The 27,788-nt window shown below is 41.8% G+C and overlaps 1 protein-coding gene across 2 annotated transcripts; it reads left to right on the top strand.

The window, feature by feature from the left end:
* Positions 1-337: 337 nt before the first annotated feature.
* dhx15 (DEAH (Asp-Glu-Ala-His) box helicase 15) lies at positions 338-20,687 on the top strand. Of its 2 annotated transcripts, none has more exons than XM_028429517.1 (14): positions 338-526; positions 2,112-2,400; positions 3,003-3,196; positions 3,378-3,537; positions 4,605-4,823; positions 7,963-8,130; positions 12,438-12,524; positions 12,891-13,040; positions 14,276-14,384; positions 17,412-17,603; positions 18,585-18,707; positions 18,792-18,982; positions 19,772-19,941; positions 20,201-20,687. In XM_028429517.1, the coding sequence occupies exons 1-14, from the start codon at positions 522-524 to the stop codon at positions 20,316-20,318; spliced, it is 2,175 nt and encodes a 724-aa protein (XP_028285318.1). In that variant the 5' UTR covers positions 338-521; the 3' UTR covers positions 20,319-20,687. The 2 variants fall into 2 exon arrangements, with proteins under 2 accessions (XP_028285318.1, XP_028285317.1); XM_028429516.1 differs by lacking the exon at positions 338-526 and adding an exon at positions 556-693.
* The last annotated feature ends 7,101 nt before the right edge of the window (positions 20,688-27,788 follow it).

Here is a 27,788-nt window from a genome sequence, read left to right on the forward strand (position 1 = left end):
ATTAATAATAATTAATAATTTAGTTTTTAGTTTTTTTTTAGGTAAATCTTCTCGATTCAGGTCAGTATTTGCTGTATTTATATTTAAACACGAATTTATTACATAATTTATGAATTTATTTTTTAATAGCTTTTTTTATGATGATCAAAATTAAAATGTATAACAAAACATTTTTTTAAATGTATAACAAAACACTTTCTTGTGGAGACTGCGAGACTGCAGTGGGATACTGAAGAGGGGCGAGGTCCTGTGTGTGTGTGTGTGTGTGTGTGTGTGTGTGTGTGTGTTGTTGTTGGCGGGCACATCATCCAGAGACTCCACAGACGCGCAGCAGACTTCCTGCGTCCTCCTCCTCCGCCTCCTCCTCCTCCCTGCATCCCGAAAAACCACCGCATTGTGTCTGCAGGCGCTGCGATAGGCTTCCATGTGCAGGAGTCAATAAAGTCGGAACGTTTTCTGCACAACCTGCTCACCGGGTCTCATTGCAAATCGCGGCTTTCGAGTCATTTTTGTGTAGGATAATGAGGTAAGGCTTCCGGTCGCCATTTTGCCGGTGTTTTAACGGTTTGGGCACAGTCTGAATGGAATAATTAGCTGATGTTTAGGGACGGATACCGGTGGCAGGATGTCCAAACGACATCGTTTAGATTTGGGTGACGATTATTTGTCGAGTAATAAGAGGTTGTCAGACGGGTATGTAACGATAGCTTTACCCGTTAGCTTTACGCTTTTTTACTTTGTTTTTGGTTGCTACACTCTATTTGTTGATGTCTTGTAGCTAGCTAGCGGCGCTAGCGCAAACAGCTTAGCCAGTAAACTAGCACCGTCGCGGATAAAACATGCACTATTTTAAAGACAACAAACTGCAATAAACGTGGTTGCTGTTAGACTTCATGGTTTTATACCTGTCACATACTTTATGAGCAGTTTACCTTTTTCTTCGGCCAGTTTCTGGTCTGCACGTGGCTAACATTACAGTGCTAACCAGTGCACTAGGTTAATAAGCGCTGTCTTTAACAGAAAGGTTGTAAATGTTATGACACAAACTCAACATGTTATTATGAAGTCTTCATTCTTATGGAAAGCATTTAAATACACGAAGAAGGAATATTACTCTGAAGCTGGTCACAGGGCATCTTATTAGCAATGCTAATGTTTGTAGCCTAAAATGCCCTGTGATGTAGCACTGACATTCCCCATGTAAATAGTTCTGAATCGGCGTGAATTGGCTTACACAGTATACACAAAGGCAGCATATTCATGTAGGCCTATATTGGGTTTTCTGTTGTGAAGTGGGCCACTGGTAGTACAAGCTCAGGGTCATTGCTCTGCATTTGACATCGCTTTGACCTTAAGGGATGGAGAAGAGCCAAACAGAAATTTCAGTGAGGTAGCTTAACTGTGCTTTGTGTTAATTATTAAAATTACCCTACAGTGTGAGAAATATTGTATTATCGCTTCATTATGGCTGTAGAGAAAGCCTCCCTTTAGTCAAGGGCATGAATGCCAAAGATGCTTACCTCCAACCAGGCCCCAGCTGTGTACTATACATGCTTTCAGTTACTGCTAAACTTTGTTTTGATGCATGGGTTATGTGCAAGAAATTATGTAAGAATTCAAGAATTACATGTAATTTTATATATATATATATATATATATATATATATATATATATATATATATATATATGGTTTATGTGCTGCCAGCTTCTTTACAAAACTACCTGTATCTTGGAGGGAAGGTCAACAGTTTTTTGCAGCTCTTGAGGAGGCTAATGGTTCTATTCTGGTCTGAAGCCAGGAAGTATATCTTCCTGCAGCCGCAGAAAATTGCTGTGGACATTTAGTTTATTCATGACCTTTGCATGCTACACTTGATTAGGCTGTAATTTTTCCAGTGTGAATAAGAATGTGCAGTAACCTTTTCATTTGATTTAAAAAAAAAAATTCTTGACATAGTTGATCATTTGTGCACTGTTTGTTCTATGCAGTGTTTTTTGTGTCTAGGGTTAATGTATCATTTTGATATGTATAGTGGTTCATTTGTGATAGTTGTAATTTTGTGTGCCAGTGCTTCACTAAATTTTAACTTCATGCATCTTTATCTCACAGGCGTGACAGGGACCGCGACAGTCGGCCACGGGACCGTGATCGAGACAGGGAAAGAGATGTGAAGTCATTTGGGGTCCCCACAGCCAACCCAGCTGTTGGTGGTTTGGGCTTTCTTAAGCAACAGATAAACCCATTCACCAACCTACCCCACACTCCACGCTACTATGAGATCCTAAAGAAGAGGCTACAGCTGCCTGTTTGGGAGTACAGAGAGAGTTTCACTGACACGTTGATGCGGAACCAGTCTTTTGTGCTAGTGGGAGAGACCGGCTCTGGAAAAACCACACAGGTAGAAAGGCAGAATGTTAAGTGTTTTGCAAAACAGCTGTTAAGAGTTTCCCTAATGTGTCATTATTAAATGAAAGCTTGAAAATCAGTGATTAAAATTGGTATAATTATGTCATTAAAAATAAGGCGGAATGAACAGATGATGCATGTTAAACAGTTTCTCTCTGGAGTTTACTCTGTGTGTGGTTGTTATGTTCATTTTAAGTTCTTAAAGCTGGGTTGTCTGCCTTTTTCAAATTTGGAAGAGAGAAGATTAGAGTAAATCACTAGTTGAGTCTTGCCCTCCTCCTGAGAGGAATACCAACTATCTTCCAAATGTTTCTTAAATAGAGTGGTGTAATCCTGTCAGTGCATTCTACTATAATGATGCAGGTAAATGAGTGTATTTTATACATTCATTGTGGATTTATAAACTATGTGGTTGGCTATACACATACACACATTACATGCTATTCTTATGTTTCTTAAAGCACAGTCATCTTGGGTATGCAGTCAAGCATCGTAAGCATCTAAAATAGTGGCATGTGTGAGAATGCAACATAACACACTGTAGTAACGAACATCCAAAAGGTAGCATTGTTTACTTGATTTGCTGTCTACCAGATCCCCCAGTGGTGTGTGGACATGGTGCGGTCAATGCCAGGACCAAAGAGGGCAGTGGCATGTACCCAGCCCAGGAGGGTGGCGGCCATGAGCGTTGCCCAGAGGGTTGCAGACGAGATGGATGTCATGCTGGGCCAGGAGGTGGGCTACTCCATCAGGTTCGAGGACTGCAGTTCTGCCAAGACTGTTCTCAAGTAAGAAGGATGCTTTTAAATCAAAATCACTATTATTAAAATGTTACTTCTCCTACCTTGCATGTATACATGTATGCATGTATGCATGTAGGGTTAGTCACTTAGGTGAATGTTTTACTTGCTATAATGTCTCTGTGTATAATCCCTGTTCTCAAAGCGTTCATCTCTTCTGTTCACCTAGGTACATGACAGATGGAATGTTGCTGCGGGAGGCCATGAACGATCCCTTGTTAGAGCGCTATGGTGTCATCATTCTGGATGAGGCCCACGAACGTACATTAGCCACAGACATCCTCATGGGAGTCCTCAAGGAGGTGGTCCGTCAGAGGAGTGACCTAAAGGTAGGAAACGACTCCTACAAAGTTCATTTACTATGTACTTGTCAGTTGCTGGCGTTTATTTCAGATAAGGTAGATTTATTCTTCAGCTTCTGTTTACAGTAGTCACATTTGTTTCCATAAATATGTCCAACTTAATATCAGAAAAGGACGTAAATATTTCTTTTCCACAGATAAATTTAATGACAGCCCGTGTTTTTTGTCACTGCTGCGTTTTGTCACATTTTGTGACAGTGTCTGACAGCTGTGTGTCTGTTGTGCAAAGAAAAATGTTGCCTGTTAAACTCAGAAATCCACATCTATTCTGCACCACATCACCAGTGGAGGCATCACACAATTTAGGCCAGTCAACCAGGAGAGGGACAGCAGCGTGTCTGTGCGGATGGGAGGCAGAAGCTTTATAGGCTGGAGTGTGCCAGACATAATTCTCATGAAGCAGATGGATAATGACTAGTTGTTTGTCAGTGTGGAATCAAAGGTTAGATTGTTGTTCGCAGACTGTTAAATGAGGTCTAGGTTATTGGGAATGATCATCCACCCACACCCTTCTATCTCCTTCATCCCTATCGCCTACCAAATTTGAAAGTTTAATTTGCCTTGATTAAGAGCAATTATGATGCCTTGCAGAGCGTAAAGCGAAATGCAGAGACGCTGGCCCCTGAAAATGTTTTGAGATTGAAAATAGGAGACGTGTTTCCCATCAGAATCCTAATGCACTCTGTCTAATGGCTCTGGAGAGAACATTGTGTACCCAACATCAGGAACAAGGACTGTCATAGCACTGTGTAGGTCAGTGACTTGGATTGTAATGACAAGTTCTGCATTATGGCCACCATCCTGGGTTATGTGCCAAGATGGTGCCTTCTCTGTCCTATCTCTGGTTTTGCACTCCTTGTTTTTTGTGTGTTTCATTGCTCCCTTATTTGCAAAGCATATATTATTAGCCATTTTACCTGCCATAACCTGTGCAGTCAGCTACACTGCGCTGTCTTCACTTTTATTTGTTTATCTTTTCGTTCGCCTCATTTACACCTTGTGTTTTCACTCATCCTCTCCTGTGTCCTTCTCAGGTCATCGTCATGAGCGCCACACTAGATGCTGGCAAGTTTCAAGTGTACTTTGACAGCTGCCCGCTGCTGACCATCCCCGGACGCACACACCCTGTAGAGATTTTCTACACACCGGAACCAGAGCGAGACTACCTGGAGGCAGCCATCCGCACTGTGATCCAGATCCACATGTGTGAGGTGGATGAGGGGGATGTTTTACTCTTCCTCACTGGACAGGAGGTACGGCCTTTTCACCAAGCTGCAGAATGACTGTTTAAAAGCATTTCGAACTGTGACTGTGACAGCTGTTCAGAGTCAAAGATGAGATTGATGAGAGGTTTTTAGTCTACTACCCAAAGAGAATCAATTTGGGTTTCAATAAAAAACAGAATTGCAGTGAACTTTAGAAGCTGGAACCAGCAGCTGTGTAGTATTTGTGCTTGAAGAAGTGATAGAATAATCCATTTTATCTCTTATACATCTTTAAAGTTGAGTATGCGTATTAATCTAATTGCATAGATGAATTACTCATGTACAGTGTCATGAGTGCATGCACGTGCACAGGAAATTATTAATCCTCAGATTTATAGATGTTAATGCTGTTGCTGTGTCTGGGAACCACCAGATCTTGAACAGCAGCTGTGGTGGAGGGAAAAAAAAGGAGGAGTGACCCAGATTCTGCCCTCCCTACAAATCTCTGAAATTAAGTCATTTATTTTTTTTCCTCCGCGCAAATGTTGTCCACTGATGTGTAATGGAGGGCAGGGTCCATGCCCAAAGTGATGAATTTGGTCATAGCTGGTTGCACACACACACACACACACACTGAAAAGCTTAAATGTTTCAATCTCCTGATCAGTGGACAGGAGAAGCCGTCAGATCCCAACAGTGCCTGTGTTGCTATGATTATTCTCTCAGCACTTTGACAAAATGGTGTTGGGGACCAGGTGATTACTTGTGGTTGTGAAGGAAAAGGTACCTGCTGGAGATTGTAATGACATGCTGGCCTTTACTTTAGTATTCGGACCTTTTGTTATGTATGAGTAGTTTGTCATCTCTACAGATGATCTGATGTGGCTTGTGATGGCTTGTTTATCAGCAGTAATTATTAGTTACTCAACAACAGCGCTGACTGTCGTAGTACACCTACGTCAGTTTTCATTTGTCAAAGCAGGATCAATATGCAGCTTGTTACAAACAGGATGAAGTCATTGGGGGACATGCTGTTTGAAGTGGTCTCCTTTGAGGGCTGCTAATTGATTTTAGATTTAGCGGTATCCCAGCTGCTCGGGTAGCCAGAAACACTGATAGTCACTCCTGAATGAGCTGAAAAGTCTGGGATATTTGCAATATGTTAGAGGTTTTGTGTAGTTAGATGTAATTTGTTGATTTATATTCCACCCCCCCACACACTGTGTCAAGCCAAGGAATTACTGAGAGCACTCCCACGGTGAGTTCATTATCACCCCCTCCTAATTGGGTTAAAGAAGTTAATGTGTGGTAGGTCTGGCAGAGATGGTTGTTCAAAGGGTGCAGCAGCACGCCCCTCGAGCGCTTCTTAACCTCTTCAGTCGCCCAGCAACTTTGATGTAGACTAATGATTGGGAGGCAGATCCATGGCAAAGCCATGGACTCTTTTTATCTGACAGTTTAATTTATAGCAGACGAAAGCAAATGCAGGGCCTCTCTCCTCCACAGTTTTCTAGCAAGATATTTTGCTTCCACAAACAAATAGAACTGAAGCACCAACTCCAAACAAGAAAGCCGAAACTTATCACAGCTGTCGAGCAAAGATAAGTCCTAATATTTAAGCTTCCCCCTCAGCTGCTAACATCAAAACATGAGGATTGGCGGGGGGGTTGTTTGCGAGTCAAGAGCAGTGCCTAAATGTGTCGGTTATTAGCTTGGCTGTAGATTGTTGCTTCTGGGGTCGCAGAGAGAGCTGGTGGACAGGTGCCCAACTCTGGCCAACTGCCCCTATGTGTGTACATACACACACTTTGTCTTAGTGTCCCTCAGGAATAGACAGCCAGCTTGCTTCCAGCACTTTGGCAAAGGGGTCCATTTTTTTCCCTACATGGCAGCTGCTGCATCCAGAGGCTTGATAGGCTATTAATACTGAGGCTAATTTTACCAATCCATTCAGATTTACAGTTTTCCACTTGTCAGTGTGTTGATTAAGAGGCACATGGCCATCAGCGGGGTTTGACTTAATGCGATGAACAAGGGGACAAACAGGGCTAATAACACACTTGCAGTCCAGACGGAAAACAGGAAACATCACTGGTGTTTTCAAGTCAAGGCAAGCATGACTTTACAGTAGTTAAGTCTGTTGTATTCATGCGCCCACTAACTGAAGCACAGTGTGTACTAAAGGAAAGACTAAGAAGCACACTTTTGCCATTTTATTGCCTGAGTAAACTGTAAATAGTATACACGAGGAGCTCATATGTAGTCCCCTGTGTCTCCATGAGCACCAGTAAATTCATAGGAGCCTGTTTATTGTGACACTTTGAAAAGTTAATGCATTGCTCCCATGGGCCTGCAGGTGGTGCAACTGTATAGGCTGTAACGTGACACATACAGCATACTAACTGCATCTTCATTGTGATTAAATGATTGTTATTAGGAAAAATAAGAAAATGGTTCCTAACAGCGGGAGTTGCTTTGAATTGAGCAGCTGTTTGATGTTTTTTGTTCATACCAGAAACTACATAAAACTGCCACAAAGGATGAATAAATACAGATGTGTGTGTGTGTGTATAGATGTGGGTGAAGTAAAACACGTTTCAGTGGGATATGTAGACATATGTCATACATTTAATATTGTGTTCTAATGGGCCTTTGGAGAATAGGCCTTAACCCTGTGCTCATCATGCTTTCTTATTCCTGCCGCTATTCTCGGCCTCTGTCTGTCTGCCAGCCCACCGGCTCTAGAACGTTCAGCTTCACTAAACTGATCTGCCATGATTTGCCGCTGGTTATGCATCAGTGCTGCAGTCTCATATCACATTCCCCTCTACAATACTGCACTGTGGAATAATGAACCCTGTTTGAGTCTGTCTGGCTCTGTGTGTATGTGTGCGCGCCTCCCGAGTGTGCGCATCCATGTTTTTTCGTGATTGCTGCATTTGACAACAGAGCCACAGGGAGCTCAGCAAAGCATACTGCAGTCCAGGTTTAATTTCCTCCGTCAGATGGAGCGATAGTTAGAACAAATGTACTGTAGCAGGGAACCACGGTTTTCCCCGACCGCTTCCCCCTCTATCATTCTGATTTGCCGCCATTGTTTATCCAGGTGTTGTTCAGAACCCGTTTGATTTTAGTGTTTGCGTACACAAGTGGCGCTCGGATTAATTGTTGTGCTTCCATCTTTCAGGAAATTGACGAAGCCTGCAAGCGAATCAAGAGGGAGGTCGACGACCTGGGGCCTGAAGTCGGTGACATCAAAATCATCCCGCTGTACTCCACACTGCCTCCACAGCAGCAGCAAAGAATCTTTGAGCCACCCCCACCCAATAAACCAAATGGTGCCATCGGAAGGAAGGTAATGCTGCCCTGATGCTATAAAAAAACACTCAGAGGGTGAAGTGGGGGAGTTTGAGAGAGATGGTAGTGAAAAGAACAGTGTGTGTGTAGAAAGACCATATGCGGAATAAAGCGGGTAAAGTAAGAGAGCTGGAAGGTAGGGACTGAAACTTTTTTCCCCCCTTTCTCAGCTTTAGCGCAGAACTGACTCACACAACATATGCTGCTTTTGTCAGCATGCAATTCTCTGCTCTAAATTATAACTGGGGTTTACTCACGCCCTCTGAGCCTGAGGAAAGTACTGCATTCTCAGTCATTTTTATCTTTCCGCTACATTTGCACAGGCCTTGCTGCTGCTAAGCAGGCCTAAGACCTCTGCTGTCTGAAAAGACTGCCTTCCATGACCCCACCAAAAAGAGGAATTTCCTTGCTATACATAGCACAAACTTGGAGTGTCACTTAATCTCAGATGAGTGGATGATCAACCCATTTTATACAGACACTAAAGAGTTCCTCTCTTTGTGTGACAGTTTCTATTCAGAGGGGCTCATCACTGGAGTAGCAGCACCACCTGCACTGTCACACTGTTGGCCATGGATCTGACAGAATATCAGAATATCATCACTGCCAGTGAATGAGCAAACACTCATCCCCAACATCTGATAGGGGACGGTGTTGATGAATGACTCATTGCTACATCCTCTCTAATTGAGGCACCTCAGGCAGACATGAGTAGTGACCCTATATAATGAATAGAGGTTTTGTATAAAGCATGCATTCCACACCTGAGTTTTGGGGTTGAGGGGTTTAAGAGGTTCCATGTATGTTAAGGTATTTACATGAAGTAGGGCCATTGTTGTTAATGGGTCGGCTTTAAAATGACCTGGTTTGAGAATGTCACCTGTTTGGCTACAAGTGTGTTTGTATGGTAGAATTTGTGTACAATTAGAAGTTGTTGGATAGTGGTATTATATCATCTCTATAATCCCCATGTCTTAAGTTCATATAAGAAACTAAGTGAATTTGAACCTTTAGCTTCAGAGCTGCACAGTTCATACGCTCCTTTTTCCTCCGACCAATTTGTCATGTTCTTGTTGGATTGGTCGGGGTGGGATCTAAAGTTGCCATGCTCGAAGTAAATCTGCTTCTCCTCAGTGACTGACTGAGCGACTCATCAAGTGAAAAATGCAGAGTTGTCATCAGAGCCAGCCCAAGAGGAAGTAGTGAAAAAGAATTAAGGTTTGCCACATCTGCCACCATGCATGCTAACGACTGCATTAGGCACCCCTCAATTAACATAAAGCACTAGCTCCTCGTTGCTCTTTTTCTCAGGGAAAGCCACTGATCCTCTATTTATGAACAGTTTAATAATTTAAAAACAAGGCAGGAATTAACTAATTACAAAGACTATAATCTCAGTTGGCTCTCCGGCCTCTCAGAAATATTTTATACATACGCTGCAATGATTGTTTTGAATATTCTTGCAAACATAACTTGGATTCCACCACATATCAATTTCAATAAGCTTTGAATGTTGGTGTGTCAGTGCTGCTTCAGGCACATTCTTCTTTTTTCCCCCAGTCAGAGGAAAGCTTTATTAGTCAACAAGGCTGTGTTTCCTAGCAGGAAACGTGAAGGATGGCCTGTGTTAGCTATAGTACTTGCTCTCCTGCAGGTAATAACCCAGAAATAACATGCAGAGATGATGCTCTAATGATATTACTGATGAAGAAGCCAGGATTATCCAGTGCAGCAACAGACTGGAAGGAGCCAGCCTGCGTTCAGTGTAATGGCCCTAGCCTGGATAATCCTTCAGAATCAATGCAGTCAATGAGGCCACCCATATGATCATGAAATGTGAGAGGGTGTCATGTGTGGCATCTGCTGGAGCACTGACTGTGTCCCAAGGTCCCAACACGCAGGACGGCAGCAACCTCCCCTACTCCATTTTTTAACTGGACTTTGAAGCATTCCATGCCTCTCATTGCTTTCTGGGATGTTGGGTGCTGGCATATAGTCTCTGTCATGAGACAGACTGATCAGTTTTTTTTGGCTGGCTGCTTTAATTCCGGGCTGCTACTGTGGGTAATTGGTTTCACAGTGATGTGTCCCCTTTCAAACCTTAGGTCAGTGACAGTCTTTTTCCTCTGCAGGAACAGTTCATTACCTGAGGCTTCCCATTAGTTTAAATTTTAGAAACCTTGTGAGTCTTTGGCACTCTTCTCTGAGTTTTCACTATGTGTTACAACTTCACATGGTTTGAATATAGGCCTTAAAAAACCATGTAATAAGTGGTACTGTGCAGCATGTGAAATCCTTTTCAGTTTGTTTCACTACATGCATTTAAATCTTTTTATAGTCAAGAGTTTTTTAAGGAGGTTTTTACAAGAATGGCAGATGATAGACTGAGTTACCTTCAACCGATCAGATCAAGAAATTTCCATAAAGAAAACACAATGAGTTGCTGAGCACCTTTGAAAGTTAATAACAGTTAGAATGTTGCTAGATTTTAGCATCCTAGTAAGAAAATATCAAGACTGTAAAAGACTTTCAGTACTCCCGCACAGCTTCTTGAATGTTATGGATCCTTCGAGAATCCAGCTGTCACTCAAATAACCATTACTGTGTCCGGTGTAGCACCCATTCCATTGATGTGATGAATCTTTTACTTGACCTGTCATGTTTAACAGTCAACCTTAAAAGTCCCTGATACACATATAGAAGGTGGTTGAGGGATAGTAGAGAAACACTAATGAATTTGTTGTAATGGTGACATGATATGATCATATTTTGTTAAATGAAAATTGGACCAAGCAGCTGATATGTTTTCAGATAAGTAGATAAGCAGTGCACTTAGAGGCTACATAAATCATCTCACATTTGTCATGGCATGCACGTGTCTTTCACATCAAAGCAGCCAAGAATGAAATGTATAACAACACAAGTATTTGCCAGATGCGACTATCTGATCAGCTTCATACCAACGTTTATTGCTACCTCTTCATTTGCTGACTTGAATACTAAAGGGAATGTGTCTTTCGCCATGTGAATTACTTTGGGCCGGGACGGGGGCTCCCTAGCATTAATAACTAAACAGTCAGGCATTCTCAGGCTGGAGAGAAATCCTTGCTTAAAAGGTGGGATTTAAAAGTCTCTAAGGCTCACAGCTTGGAGACAGCTGAAGAGGCACGGCTACAAAGGAACTGTGTCAAGTGTGCAAAATTGGTTCTGTGGACCTGTTTCAGCGAAGACTACAGAGGACTGTTTGGTTTTGTGCTTGGCATTTTATCATGAAGACTCCCGAGGAAGCAGACGGCTACCGCCAAATGACTGCTTAGGTCAGCCTACAGCTTGTTCTCGTCTTGGTACATGTTGAGCAAGTAAAAAGATTTCAAAGTGTGGAGAGGCATTTTTCCAAACGCCCACATATTAAGCTATGATGCTGGAGTAGCATTTGCCAGTAGAGTGGGCCATGACCCGGCCGCCACAGTCTCAAGTGCCATGATAAATCTGAAGGGTTTCTCTGTCCAGTGAGTTTCCACTGTTATATAAAGAGAACTCACCCTAGCGGCGGTCAAGGTTCGTGTGAGAGCAGCTGCAACCCCCCCCTCCCCTCTTGCTTCTCCCCCTCTGTTTGTGTACATGCTGACAGCAGAAGACTGGGTGATGTGACTCATTAGATTTTTTTTTTGTCTTTGTTTCAGCTGTCATTTCTCATAGACCTCTTTTGTATTAGAGGATAGCTCTAAAAGAGGAAGATGTGTACGATAATGCATACTCATGGTTTCCCCGTTGGTCTTATTCATAGAAACCAAGCAGCTTTTCCTTTTACAATCCATGTCGTGATTGCTTCAGGACACCTGAGCACTTGGAGTATGAAGTGTTCAGGTTGTTCTGTGTGTTTACTTGCATATAGATTAGAAACATTATATAGATTGTGGATTTCAGTACACATTGAAATAAAAGGCTATATGTAGTAATAGGCAGTATTTTAAAAATGGAGCTGAAGCAGCACAAACATCTTAAGATACGGAAATATCAGTAATGAACTGTCATTGTACTGTTGTGGTAGTTGTGCTATATTAGGTTTCCAAACAATGCACTAAAGTGACATCTCTACAAGCTACGTTGTATTTTCTAATCGGAAGAAACCACTTCATATCTATCTAAATTTCTGTATATTGTTAAGTCAAGTTAATGGCTTTAATCAACGTGTAATTGAAATAAACGTGTTTTAATGCAAGGCCTTGTAATCTGAAGTCTTGTCAGTCCCTGCACACACCCTGGGGGGATCATTTCTTAACACGTGTGTTCTCATTTCCACAGGTCGTCGTGTCAACAAACATCGCCGAGACATCCCTGACCATCGACGGCGTGGTGTTTGTAATTGATCCCGGATTTGCCAAGCAAAAGGTTAGCTTCCCCTTTCCTCCCTCTCCATCCCCCATCTTCTGCCACCACTCTTTATCTGCCGCGATCATCTGCGTCTGTTGCCTGAGAATCCCCAGATAAACACAGCAGTGCACACCTGACAGCAGCAAAGATGGAAAAGCCTGTTATTTATTCCTCTGACATTTCACCAGCCTTGAGCCAAGTCATACACATGGCACAGAAAGAGATTATATATGCGCTGGGGTGGATTGAGTGTGTCTGTTATTATACATTTTTGTTTGCTGTTTGTATTTATAGAGATTTGTGGGTGTTAGTATTTCTTAAACAAGTTATTTTTACTTGTAGCACTTTATACACCTGAAATGTGATTCCTTTTTTTCATGTCAGGTGTACAACCCACGCATCAGAGTAGAATCCCTGTTGGTGACAGCCATTAGCAAGGCCTCAGCCCAGCAGAGGGCTGGGCGTGCTGGACGTACACGCCCAGGAAAGTGTTTCCGCCTCTACACAGAGAAAGCTTACAAGACAGAAATGCAGGTAAGAAAAAAGGGAAGCTAGTTGATTTTAAAAATGTACAAGAACTGAACTCATGATTGATTCCGACATGTTGTGTTCTACAATGCCACGAGCACTTTGTATGCCCCAACAGCAGCCTTCTAGCTGGGAAAGCTTTCCGATTATGCAATAATTGCTTGTAGAACGTCTCCTAGGGCTGGGCGATATGGCTAAAAAATAAAATCTTCTTTTGCTTTCCTAAGAACAACAAATTTTGATAAGGATTCTCCCAATGTAGGCTGTATTTTAGCGGATGCATGCCTCTGAGGTGCTGAAATAATCAAAGAAAACATCATGAAGTTAAAATTGATAAAGTGTAGTTAAATTAAATTTTCAACATATCCATAACCAGTTATGGGCAACTAGTCAAGTCTGCGTCATGAGGCAGGCTGTGGGCATTAAGTGAAGAGAGAGGCTGGTAAATGGATGATAAATAAAAATTAGGAAATCCCTATTTTTACTGTGTATTTTACCTCATAAAACTAGCCGAGTCCTCTGTCTCTTGGCCCGCAGCATTCAGCTGTCTGTCCGGTTTGTTGACATGGCCCAAAAAGGTGTGTGTTGTTTAAAGATCTTGTATTAACACTTCAATTATTCACGCTACTACATACACACACAAGGAGAGAGTGGGACATCGATGTTATTAAAGCTCTTTAGAGCACCATGAGAATGGATGATAGAAACATTTTTTTAAAGCACACGCAAAACCGAACCGAGCTCTTCTCTGCCGGCTGCCATGTTATTTAGGTACATTTTTGTCAGGTACAGGTTGGGAAGGGCTGAGCCCACTTTAAATAACAGGAGCATGGGAGGGTGTGTTGAAAATTAAAATCTATTTTCATGAAAAACAATTCATCCTAAAGAGCAATTTTGAATTAATTGATAAAATCGATTTATTGCCCATTCAGTTGAATTATACTTCCAATAGCTTGGTCCTAAACCACACCCTTTTCTATCCTTCCATGTAACCTGTGTTAATGACACAGCCGCCTTGTAACAAATGGACCTGTGGAGGCCCACTTCTCCACTTTTAACAGGCTAATTCTTTCAAATCAGGCCGAGTAGCAGAAGGGATTTTAAAGTTAAATAGCCCTTCAAATTCTCCGGACTCCCGGTCTCTGTTCAAGTTGACACATGAGTGATGCATGAGTAGATAATAAGCACCCTGACTAATTCGCTTTGTATTGGGCTTTTTTTGTACGGCTTTATTGGCTCAGGACAACACATATCCAGAGATCCTGCGGTCTAATCTGGGCTCTGTGGTGCTGCAGCTGAAGAAGCTGGGTATTGATGACCTGGTGCACTTTGACTTCATGGACCCACCAGGTCAGTAAGAAAACACTGTTCTTAATCTTTTTGTTTTTGTAGTAGAGACACAATAGTGTGTAATCTGTGATATTATTTAGGTTATGTTGCTTTGTAATATGTAAATATTGTTAATGCTGGCTATTTCTGCCATGTTTCAGCATGAATATTTAACTGTGATTTTAAAGGCTTTTGAAGAATTACATTGAATTGGTGCTAGGTAATGCTGAATGAAGTATGTATTTGTGAGAGAGTAGACATTAGACATGGAGAGGAAACATGCATCATGTGTGTTGTGTTGTGTGCATCACCTGATAAACACACAAAGCTCTAGAGCCAAGCTTTTTAACATTAGGTGCAATCAGTAGTTTTGATACAGTAAAACAGTAATATGATATGATTTAAGGCTGCAACCTAAGAATGAATCTGCAGTATGTGTTTTTATACTTTTTATATGGTTTGCAAGCACCATGTGTAGAGTAAACTACTGAAAAAGTCCAACTTTCATCAGTAATGCAGTCATGACTGAAATATTAAGGATTAGGACTCCATAATTAAGAGATCAATAGTACAATTGATTTTGAGTAGTGCCATCTGAATCCAGACAAACACGGTTACAAACTGCCATGAAATTTATTTGAACTGCGGTTGTTTTGATGTATGATATCAAATCTGGGTTGGCTGTGTCACTGGGGAGCTTGGGGAAAAACGACAAAGCTAAGATGGGATCTTGGCACACATCAGATACATGCTGAATATTTGGAGATTTGAGGATATGAGCTGTGATCGACATGGAGTACATAGAGGTATTTTACAGTTTTTATGAGCAGTCTGCTTCAAGTTTGTTTCATCACTGTTCAAAGTGTAACATAAGTGATATGTGGAGTTAGTATTCTGGCTGATCAGTCAGTCTCTGTTTCATGAATTACATCTTAGTGATGCTGTATCTGAGCCAAACACAGACCTCCTCTCATTGAGACACCAAACTTATGGTGTTCTCCAGCATAGCGTGTGTTCTTACGTCTGCCAGAGGAGACCACCCTATCCTTCCCCCTCTCTCCCCGCCTCTTTTCTCACCATAATATAGTTTTCATCTCACCTCTGAGATTAAACCCATCTCTCCCCGTCCACTGTGGCAAACGCCATTTTGAGAATGAAATTGGTTACATCAATAGCAGCGCTATCACCTTGGCTATTGCCTTCCCTTTATATTCCTCCAGTGAAACGTCAACACACGCGATTGGCCTTGTCTTCGCAGGCTAACTGGGGATAGTGGGGTGAAGGAAAAGGGGAGGGTTACCTTTTTTATTTGGCAGAAGGTCCTGAGCAGGCTGAGAGCTGGAGCTAGTTGGGTGCAACAAATGAAGTCAGAGCAGTTCGTTGGCGGGTTTTTATAACATCTATCTACAGTAGATCAGTTTTGATATGCTGTGTCAAAGGCCTGCTTCAAAGAAAATGGAGAGGTCAAAGAAGTGTCTCAGGAGAGTCAAAGAATAGATGACAAAACAATAGCATTACACGAGTTTTAAGATTTAAGTTTTTGCTTTTTGAACTCCTTTGTGACGACATTTGTGATGAAAAAGATTAAGGTGGACTTAATCTAAATTGTTGTGTTCATATTTCTGGATTTAGATTTAAGTTTAAGAAATGCCCCACATTATGATAGATAAGAGAATCTGTCTCTTATCTTTTGCTGTGAAAAGCGCAAATATCAAGTTTATTTCTCTCTTTGCTCACCTTGCTGGTCGCTTACTAAACACAGGAACGACGGCATGAGCCCGACAATCAAATGGAAAATCCGAAAGAAATCAGTAATGATTTACACAAAGACTTGGCCGGGTGGGACTTATTTTCCTTGTGACATTTCTAAAGAAGTACCTTTTTGAAACCAATGTGGTTTAATGTACCTTTAACCTTTCGCCTCATTGATTTGGCCCTTTAGTAAATATATCGGATTCTTGTGTGTTGTGGCAGTCAATATTTACTTTCTGATGAGTCGCGTTGGGTATAGATTGAATTTCCACGCTGGTTCATCATGCTAGCAGTACTTGGAAATCAGAGTTTCACCTTTTGCTCAGCCACACACAAGCTATTTGTGTGGTAAACAATGTAACCAGCATTCACTTTTTGTAAAAGTTAAAAAAAAATTAAAAAAATAAATAAAAAAGTAGCTTTGATGCCCCAAATCAATATTTGTTAATCATAAAAAAATGCCTCCCTGCTGTTTGAAATTGAATTTTTTTGGAGCACTTGCGAGAAATGAAAGTAAGCGAGCGCTGCAGCCAGTGCTTGAAGCTAATTTTCAGTTAACATGCAACTGGTCATTAGGCTTCAGCTCTCGGGAGCCAAAGGTCAATAATTGCATCTGGAGGAAAAATCTTTTAACCAAACGGTGGAAGCCTTTTGTGTTGAAGCATTAAGTAGAAAGTTCCCCTGTAATTGCATTAGTTGTTTAGGATTGCCTGAGCGGAGGATGAAAAATGAGCTCTGCCATGATTGCTTCTCCGCTATGTTGCTGTCTACCGTAACTCTGGCCATCACACACTGAGAGCCTTCTCATTTTGATTCACCTCATGCTCCCTGCCACCAAACCCACTAACAGCTTCCCTTTGTTTGAGCGTTTGTGTATTTTCTTAACTCGCATTTGTCTTCCATTAAACCTCTGAGTACAGCAGGTGATTGAACTCTTTTCCCTCTGCTTTATTTCTTGGCCTCGTTGGGACCACATGAAATGAAATCATATATTTATTTTCCACAATTTGAAGCATCAGGTTTAAATTTGAATAGCTTGAATAAAAAAAATATGTATGTGATCAAAATAGTCAATTTTGATTGATTCAGTTCTAAATGTAAACATGCACTACCAGAGAATTAATCAATTCTGACATTCATGTGTGTGACAAGGTTCCAACGTGTTCCTCTCCAGTGTTACTGCGATGAAAGAATGACAGTTTTGCAAATTGTCTGTATCTGCCATCTGTGTGTGTCTTTTGCCCATGGGCCTGGAACGTTTTTAATGGCCCATCTCTCCCGTTCTGTCTTCCGCAGCCCCAGAGACCCTGATGCGAGCCCTTGAGTTGTTGAACTATTTGGCAGCACTCAACGACGATGGTGACCTGACAGAGCTGGGCTCCATGATGGCAGAGTTCCCCCTGGACCCCCAGCTGGCCAAGATGGTCATCGCCAGCTGCGAATTCAACTGTTCGAACGAGGTCCTCTCCATCACTGCCATGTTGTCAGGTAATGCTCAGGGCTGGGACCACTGTGTGTGGGTCTGAGCTGCTGCTTTCCATTTCCTGTGCTCGTGGGCCATACCTCAGAACTGACCAGTAAGGTTGAAGGAAATACACAGAGCAGCTTCTTCTTTTTTTTCTTTTAGTTGTGTTGCCTCATCATATTTAGCTTACTATTATCTCCAGAACTATCCTGCTCTTAGATGTTACTTGGAATGAGTGTAATGTGTATGTACTGAACTTTACTACAAGGCAAATAGAGGATAAAGTCAGTGGTGTCAGCTATTATTTCTGAGGAAGGGGGGAAATACATGTCTGTACAAAATGTATAGGTGTAGCTGGAGCAGCACCAGCATGCTACAGCAGTAATTGCACTTTAGGCTTGCCAAAGCAGAATGCTGCTCATTGAGATGAATCTTGACGCCTTTGAAGGGAGTGCGAGGGTCTTTGAGAGCCGGGGAAATGGATTTAACTAGCTCAGTTGGACGTGGTGTGCACTTAAAGCAGGTGTTTCAGGATGGCAGGTTTTTGCTGAGTTCATTAGAGTAAGCAGCGCGAGTACACCTGAGAACGGTGCCGCCACAGCAACCAACCATGAGGCTCAATAAACACAGCTTTTATCCATTAAAGCCACAATCAAGCAGGTTTGACATTAAGCAATTCAGAGCAAGTTCACAGACGGGAGAGGGCAAAAGCAGAGAGTGGGTGAATTCAGCATCGCTGTGTCAGGTCTGTTGGAGTGCGTGCTGTGTGGACAGTGCCGTTGTTGTATAAACCCCAACTGTAGAGGATCAGGACAGAGAAACACATCCTGTTTCCCTTCTCTTTGACCCTCTGTTCCTTTCCCACAATAAACACCTTGGCATTACAGTGTGCCCTGTGTAGTGCTCTGTGCCTCACTTGAGCTGAGGCCTTGTTCCTCTCTGTGGGATTTGCTTAACTTATCCCTATGGGCGGCTGTGTTGGGGCCTATACCAACCTTGTTTAGTCCCACAGTGTTTCGTCCGACCGACGGAGGCCAAGAAGGCGGCTGATGAGTCCAAGATGCGCTTCGCCCACATAGACGGTGACCACCTGTCTCTTCTCAATGTCTACCACGCGTTTAAACAAAGTGAGCAGGCAATTTATGCAGGTCTTTTTTTACAAAAGGGTTTGTTTTCACTATTTAACATCAAGTTTCCATTGTGTCACACAGACCACGAGTCCACTCAGTGGTGCTATGACAACTTTGTGAACTACCGCTCACTGATGTCAGCAGACAACGTACGGCAGCAGCTGTCTAGGATCATGGACCGCTTCAACCTGCCGCGAAGGAGCACTGAATTCACCAGCAGAGACTACTACATCAACATCCGCCGAGCGCTGGTCACTGGCTTTTTCATGCAGGTCGGTGGAATCACATCTATTTCTTCATGGCAGCATTGGTGGTTAAAAGGCCCTACGTAAAATTGTTTTCACTGTCAACCATTATTATCTTTCCTCTTGTTATTTTTTTGGCCTCATTTCATATTTGAGTAAACAGCCTGTATATGCAGCTCCACCACTTACCTGATGCTTATTGAAGTCTGCCCTTGTTGAGTTTGATCATTTGAAAATGAAGCATTTTTGTGCAAAACATTTGTACTAAATGAAAACATTGCTAGGAGCTGCCTTTAAAGTAAACACACACACACACAGTGCGCACTGATTTGTTTTAAACACACACACAATCAAATCAATTTGTTTCTCGCTCAAGGAAACAAATGGCAGCTTTGCGAAAAAGCCATTTTCAGGGCTACCTGAAACAAGCAACCTGACAAGTTGAATTATGGTGTTAATATTTAAATATTTGTCAACATTAACCTTTATCTTGGAGACAAATTTGCAGCTCATGTTCAAGCGTTCACAGTGTTTCAGATCATGTCTTTGTTTGGAAAGGCCTTTATTGAGACTGATTGCCTTGGTTAATCACGGCCGCCACTGCAGCTCGACCAAGTGACGACAAAGTAAAAGGAGGGGGAAAAATGACTTACTAGCCTGTGAAAAATTTGTCTTGTGTCTCTAGCTATTTTTTTTAATAATCAAATGGAATTTTGATGTCCTTGCGTTATTAAAATAAGGACCACTGACCCCAATAAAGACTATGTCTGATTTTTTTTTTTCTTTCTTTCTTTGTCTGGATGTTATTTTGAACAGGTTGCTCACCTGGAACGCACAGGCCATTATCTGACAGTGAAGGACAACCAAGTCGTACAGCTGCACCCCTCCACTGTGCTGGACCACAAACCCGAGTGGGTGCTCTACAATGAGTTTGTACTCACCACCAAGAATTACATCCGGACTTGCACAGACATCAAACCAGAGTGGTGAGTGTGAAGTGTTGTTACAACACAAACTAAGTTTATTTAAATTCAAATCCTGCTACTATATAATAGTTTTTTTCTCCATAACAAACCTTCTACCTGTGTTTCTCTCCCCCCTTTGTGACCTCATGTAATCACGCATCATAATGTATTGTGAGCTTGTGCTGTTTGTCGCCTTGTGAATAAGGAAGAACAGCTTTCTCCCACAAGTAAACACTGAAGACAATTTTGGTGACTAATGTTTACTCACTTTCTTTCCTAGGCTGGTGAAAATTGCCCCGCAGTACTATGAGATGAGTAACTTCCCCCAGTGTGAAGCAAAGAGACAGTTGGAGCGTATCATTGCAAAGCTCTCGTCCAAGGAATACACGCAGTACTAAGAAGGTCTGCATCAGTCTGTACAAAGGCGTAACCGAACTCATTTGAGTGTTCTGTTTTTTTTTTATTATTATTTCCACCAATGAGCTCATTTTGAACTCGTCTGTGTGTCTGATGCATTTTCACATTGATTAATTATTAAGGCAAGCACTACGAGAAATGACTGGTCATTATAAAACGTTTCTGACTGAAGCATGATATTTTATGTAAGTTAGCTTTCCTCTTAATTACAAATGCACACTGCTGTTTTTGTTTTTGCTTGTTCTGCTAAAACAGTGTTAGTCTATGACAAGAGCTTTTTGGTTAAATGTAATTTATACTGTATTTCAATGCAGGAACAATATTGTCTTTTTGTGGCGATACCAAGAACGGGCACTCTGGTCACATTTCCTGTCAACCATAAATAAAAATGACTTTGTAATAAAACATTTTTCCTCTTAATCTGCACAAAACTTCCCACTTTAACCCTTGCATGCTCACAACGTCACCATCTTGACCTGCCAAATCCAGCTCGCTTCCTGGCTCTTCAGGGAAGTTAAATCTTCTTACTGGGATATTGATAGCTTCAGAAACAGTTGGAGTGAGGGGGGATGTTAATTACAAATGTTTCAGAACAAGATCAGTGTGAAATCCCTGCTGTGCTGGAGCCTGTTCTGGCTGTACTGCTTTATGGCAGTGCCTCTTTAATGTGGAAGGTAACGCGTACGTTTGGAAGAGGCATGAATTCGAAGCACCAGAGCAAACCTACAAACTAATCATTATAGTCAGTGGCAGAGCTTCAGTGTTCATTCAGTTTTAATGTAATGAAAATGCTTGCTGTGCCCAGTTTGTTTTGACCATAGAATTATACAGGGATGCTTCTTAAAGCTGTGCATTTCACATATAATCAGCAGTTTCCAGGTAATGTGACATTTGGCATTTTGTGCTTTTTGAATGAATCCAACAAACTATTCCATCACAAGTCCTGCTTCTCTTACTGTTGTAGGTGGGTCTAGTTTCAACTGTTTTATGTGTGATTTTCGCAGAAATTTTGGATCATTTAAATATTTATTGAAATGAAACCACGTGAGAAGAAAAAAAAATCACCATTTGTTGGAGCTCAGTCAGACATCTGTAATATGAGTACATAAATTACACCGCTGCTCCTAATCCGTGTTTTTCTCCTGCAGGTGCACAGTCGATTGTATTATCATCACCTCTGTTGCTTTCTTCTGCGCTAAATCTCAACATCAATTCTAAAGCTGTATACATAAACACTGAACTAAGGATAGAAGCAAAAAATGGACCAGTAAGCATTTTCGAAATCTCCATAGCGTCTGGATGTAGGCAGGCAGAGATACTAGACCTGCTAAGGGACTTTTAAATTAAGCCTGCAGATTGTGTAATATGCTAACTCAGGAAATTAGCATGTGTGCTTCAATATTTTCAGACTCTTGGGAAACAAGATTTTAAGTGGATGGCCTTTTTTTTTTTTTTTTAAACTTGGGACATATACACAGGATCACAGAATTGTGCCAGAGAGATTAGTGTTTCTGTCGGCAAAGTGTGGCCAATAGAAAACCCATTAGTTTGAGCTGATCTGGAAATTATATGGAATTGATCCTGAGGTAAGAACAGTTTTTCATGCTCAATACTTCCCATTGATTCATGCTGCCATAATTACAAATGAAAATCATTATGTCTCCAAGTTGTATTTTGTTAGTGTCTGATGTGAGGCTGCACAATGAGAGCATGTGGTCTCACTTCTTGTGTTTAATCATGTCTGTATATGGCTAGATGTTCATCCTTGTTGGAATTCCTAATTCCCCTTTGTTTTACCTATTAAAAGTTTGAGGTCAGAGATGAGCTACACAAGGTTATACTGTATTTTCCACCTCACAGCTGTTACACATCCATATTGTGCTGATGTTAGGGGACATTTTATGCTGCTTTTTTTGACAGTAACTCACTAAAAGTAGCAAACAAAAAACAGACAGGTATTGTTCGGCGTGTTTCCAAACAGAGTGAATCACCAGCTTGCTGCAGCTCAATCTTCCACCACCCACGGAGTCCTGGATGGTGCCTCATCATCATTTGAGGTCGTGGGTAGGGAGGTTTATTGCAGAACACCTCAGCATTTCAGGAAATCCATCCGCCCACCCAGTCCTCCTTCTATCCCACGCCAGTCCCCCCCCCCCACCTCCCAATCCACAACCACTACCACCCAGCACCAAGACAGGTGTCTTATCTCCATCGCACAGCACAAGCACAGCCAATCTTCCAGGAAGATGGCGACTGGAATGTGACAAATCCATCTGTCCTGGTTTGAATTTGTATGCTAATTTGAAGTAATAGCCCCTCTGGTGACAGTGCAACTGAACAATTCAATCATGCCATCTATGACAGTTGCTTTCCAGCCTTTTCTGTGATATGGGAGTATATGCACGTACCGCCGGGTTAGGCTTGATAGATTGGTTATGTAGGAGAGATGTGGCATGTAGACTGCATGTTTAAAATGGGCTGCCAGTTTGAAATGAATCACGCGACTACACTGAGGGCACCTGTGCAGAAATGTACAGCCGCTACCTGTGGGCGGAGAGGAGGAGGAAGGGGGGGGGGGGGGGGGGGGGGGGGGGAATGAGTGGGGACAATATTTGATTTGACCTAATTTATTTCCTTTTGCAGGATTGTCTTGAACTTTCACCCAATTTCACTGGCGCAGGCCTTCATGAGACATGTGCGAATGATAGAAGTATCCCCACATAAGATCACACCAACACAATTGTTACGTTGTCACACTGAATTATCTCAGGCTGTTGATTTGATGCAGTGAAAAGCTTTGTGTTGCTGAGTAGAAGAGAAAGGACACAGACATAAGTATAGGAAACAAGCTGAGCTGTGCTGTATATATATATTTTTTTAAAGGAGCCTATTTGTAATTTCTCCCGTGCTGAGGCACTCGCCTGCAAATGTATAGCGCTCCATAATCTTTAAATGAATCTACAGCACAGGGCAGATTATGGTTGATGGTGACAGATAAGACTTAAAGAACAAACCACTCCTCATTTTGCTTGCATCATTCTTTTTCTTCACCTGCACAGATGCCTTCTTCCCCCCCACCCCCCTTCCATCCTCCAAAAGAGCATTTCATTAGAATCTGACATACAATAATCACCGCAACTTGAATGCTCAGCTAAATCTTCTATTTTGTGGCTTAGAAATGTATTTTATCATAATTTAAAGTGTTGACACTGCTACCAATCATCACGACAATGAGCTGTGTAGAGCGGTCACTATGGGAAACACTCTCCGCCTTTCTTATGCTCCCTGCCACAGTGTATTCTTGACAAGAATATACGGCACCGTGCCAGTTGACCACACTTCACACGGGTGCAAATCATGTGTGGCAAATGCATCTGATCAAACAAAGGCAGAGAAGGCTGATACACAATAGTCTCATATCACCATAAAAAGTGTGCCTAAAAACAGCTCTCCAAATTAGTCCAGCATGGCTGCACTGTGTGACTATTCTGTATTATTTTGATGGTTGATGTGCAGTGCTTATAATATTATAGTCTTTGTATAAAATTGTATGAAAAACAATTTTAATTTTTCATGATATTCAATCATGAGTATAATATAATTATGATCAATCAATGAGCTTGATTCACAACATTACAAGTTTTATTGTTCTTGAACATAATTATCCTAGGTCGCCATAATTGCCTCTTGAATATGGCTCCAAAAACAGTCCTTCAATCAGCCCCTTTGTGACATCATAAGGGGACATTGAATTCCTGTATTTTTGTTACCTAAGGTAGCCATATCGCTTGGTCTCAGAAAGGGACGTGGCCTGCAGCAGCTGGCATTTGAAACGACAGACTGAAACATCCTGTTTGTGCTAAGGATACAAACTAAACCATCTATTTAGGTATTTATTTAACATTGGTTAAATGGAACCTTTAAAGTACACTCAAGTCGATTAAAGGATGTCACTAAGGTGCATGAGCTGCCAAAATATAGTCAATATAGATATTTAAAAATGTAACAAACAATTTAGGTGGGCCTGAACCTTTTTATATTAACCAAGTTTTTTTATTTTAATGTTTAAAAATGATTCCAGGTAAAAGGCTAAAGAATATAATAAAGGTAAACTCGGCCTGACATGGGAACTTTTTGCTAGCTATCCCAGAGTGCATTGCTGCTCAATTTTCTTCCATAATTAGATGCAAACTAATTTAAAAGTTTTTAAACCATGTAATACTGCAGAAAAGTAACTGTATAATGTTATCCTAGGTTAAACTTTAATTCAAACAGGTGAACTTAATGAGACTATCAGCAAACCAGGCTAACAGACATGACGCAGTCAAATGACATGTGTCATAAAGTGTTTGCCACTTTTACCTCTAACAGCAACACCTGAAGGCGGTCCGCGGACCACACTTTGGGAACCATTAACACTCCGCCGCCGCTGTTTTTTTTTTTTTTTTTTTTTTTGGGAGAAGACGGCCACGTGACCGGGGAGGCAGCAGCCAGCACACCGCCGCTGCTCGTTTGATAGCTTTCCACCGGGCGCCGGACGGAGAAGCAAGCGGGACACGGAGAAGGAGCGGAAAGACGGAGAGGAGGAGAAGACTCGACGAGGGAAAACAAACAAAAAATCTCCGTTCGCAACACGAGAACTCCGCTGACTCCTCCACCCAGACACGGCTGGCTCACCATGGACGGTTATGGCAGGACCGAAGATGAGCTGTTCTCCTCCTGCCTCCTGAACCTCACCTGGGAGACGTGCTACGAGCAGGTAGGACTCTCTTCCTCCATGTAACAGTACTTAATTAAAGGAAGGCAGTGTGTAGCCTAGCTTAAATGTGACATGCCGGGGTTAAAATATTGAAATTTAAAGTTTGTCAGAACAGGTGCAACTTCACAAACTTTGTATGCTTGGAAAGTAGCTTCCTCCCCTTTAAAATCAATAATGAATTAACCGAGCAGACAGAATAAATAATGTAAAGCCACTAAATAACAGGAAAAAACAGACTCCATTTGAAGTGGACCATCTTTAAATAGCCCATTATGTGCCCTGAGAGATGCTTTACACACAGAGACCTCTGGGTTGCCAGGTAGGATGTTAAAATCAGGTAATGCAAACTTAGGTTGTCTGCTGTTGAGAATAGACTTTGATCCTGGAGTGTCGGGCCTGTTCTCACACAGCAGAGCAGCACTGGTGTCTGTTTGGAGATAATTACCTAATTCCTCCCTCTTTCCCTCAAGCTTAATCAGTTCTGCCTTTAAAATACACTTATCGTGCCTTATGAAATCCCTCTTAATTCTCACATTCTAATTTGTGTGAGAAACGTGCGTGGCTGAAGTCATCTGCCACAAGAATGCCAATGAAATCCTTCCCTGTGAATGCTAAGAGGGCTCCCAGCTATTTAGCAATTTATGCTCAACGATTGATGCCAAAATATTTGTACAGTGATTTTTATGGTAATTTACTTGAATGCCACCGTGAGAGCTCAGGATATATATACAGGATATTTATTTCTGTGTTATCAGGATCCAGGTTGCAATACAGCGGAGGAGCACATTTAAACAATCAATCTCCTGTGGTGTAGTGGGCTACCATTTTGAATTACAAGTAATCACAAATTAAAGAGGATTAGGCTCTTAAAGCTTGCGTTCCTGATTGGCCGCGCTGAGAGTCGTATTGTAACAGTTATTTAGGCGCAAGGAAACAAAAGCCACCCCAAACATGACTCAGAATTGCAAAGTCACTCTTGAGTGGCATTTTGAATGCCCAACAATTAAGCTTGCTGCTGCAAAATGGATTTCAGCCCATCAGCCGCACATTTAGGACACTTAAATCCACACTGAAGACTTGTTGTGTTGTAGAGTGTAAGCTGCGTTCACTTCCGTCTTCTGGTTAGCAAAGATAAAAGTAAAACTTTTTCAAGTTTTTAACATTAACACAGATGGAATAAAAAAAAAAAAACAGTTTTCTATTTTTACAATACTATTTGTTGGATAGTTGATTAGCTGATTGTAAACAACTTTTATAACCATTTCGGCAGATTTGCAGATTTTCTTGATTAAAATCTTCATGCATCTTTGCGGTGTGTCCTGTTACTCTCACAAAACAGCCAATCTAAACTGAACTCAATGTAAACCTGCTCTTCAACATCATGAAATCTGCAATGTGAAAGAACATATTTGAATTATGATTACGGTTGCAGCTAATCCCATATTTATGTGTTGTGGTGTCGCTCAGTTTGCATGTGATTTTTCCCAAATTGAGTGAGGTACACGTCGCTCATTTACCCTCAGATATCCTTCTGGACGCAGGTCATGTGTTTGGGCAAGCGTGCTGTTAGCCATGCACCTAACCCCTCTCGCCCTCCCTGAGTCCTACGGCGGGGTGGGTAAATAAATAAATAAGCAAGTAAAGGGAAATGTTGACACAGCCTGTCCTTGTGGCCAGATTATCCACTCATGCTTGAGCACTGAGTAAAGGCCCTGCATTATTCAGCCTAAGACACAGACACAGGGAAAAATTGTGGAAATGCTGGGTGTTTGCCGCAGGAGTGTGTGTGTGTGCGCGATTTGGGGTGAGAGCATTCACTTTTAAAAGAGTCTACATTGGGGGATAGCTGAAATGCACGGGTTGGGTATGACGCCGTCTTTGCTTAATTATCAAATGAACTTATTGCCTGTCCCTCGACTCCATGGCTTTTCCACTCTCTGCATGTCTCACACACTCCCTCCCCGCTCGCTTCTCGCCAGGCTTTTTTGAGGGCTGCTGTCCGTGGTGCTGAAAGTTTCATCACACATTTTGTGCTTGTCTTTTTGGAGTTCCAGGCTCCAATCCCTTGCCCAGGCTTCGTCACCCATCAAAAGCAATGTATTCAGTTTGTCTTGACAAAAAGTGTGCCAGCACTTGGCAGTCCAGCTCAAAAGGGTGAAGTTTATCATTCAAGACGTTTCAAGAAAAAGCTGCAGGTAACGCAGCGTGCTCTCAGAAGCAGTAAGAAGTAATGTGTTTTTTCATGTGCCTGCTCCTGCCTGCAGCAGGTTTCATCACAGCAAGGCTCAAGTTACGTTACTACTCACTCAGTGGCTTGGTTAAATGAAAGCCCCTTTGTGTGCGCTCTTATGTACAGTTTTTGATCCATGCGAGTCACTACTTCTTCTGGGTAATGAGTCAGTAGCCTGAATGGTTTTAGTGGAAGCACACTTGACAGCAAGAAAGGGATAAGAACACTGAATGCAGTTGTTTTTTTTTTGTCAGAGCTCACAGACTCAGTAGAGAGTGAGATTGCGTACTTATTTTTGTTTGAGTTTTAAATAATGTGCTCCATGTTCATTGACAGGGGAAAAAGTTAGATTTCATATTTTGAGTATTCATAGGGATATGAGAGACTTTACTGCTTACCAGCTCCCTCTCATTTTTTTTTCAAAATGCCAGCCAATTGACAGCTGCTTTGATATTGATTGAT

Source organism: Parambassis ranga, chromosome 18 (assembly GCF_900634625.1).
Source record: "Parambassis ranga chromosome 18, fParRan2.1, whole genome shotgun sequence".
NCBI lineage: Eukaryota > Metazoa > Chordata > Actinopteri > Ambassidae > Parambassis > Parambassis ranga.

What these genes read in the sequence shown, in the direction of transcription:
- dhx15 (XM_028429516.1), top strand. Translation starts at nt 626, where the DNA reads ATGTCCAAACGACATCGTTTAGATTTGGGTGACGATTATTTGTCGAGT. An exon ending in AATAAGAGGTTGTCAGACGG is followed by an intron (nt 694 to 2,111) that starts GTATGTAACGAT and finishes TTTATCTCACAG; the next exon opens with GCGTGACAGGGACCGCGACA. An exon ending in CCGGATTTGCCAAGCAAAAG is followed by an intron (nt 12,525 to 12,890) that starts GTTAGCTTCCCC and finishes TTTTCATGTCAG; the next exon opens with GTGTACAACCCACGCATCAG.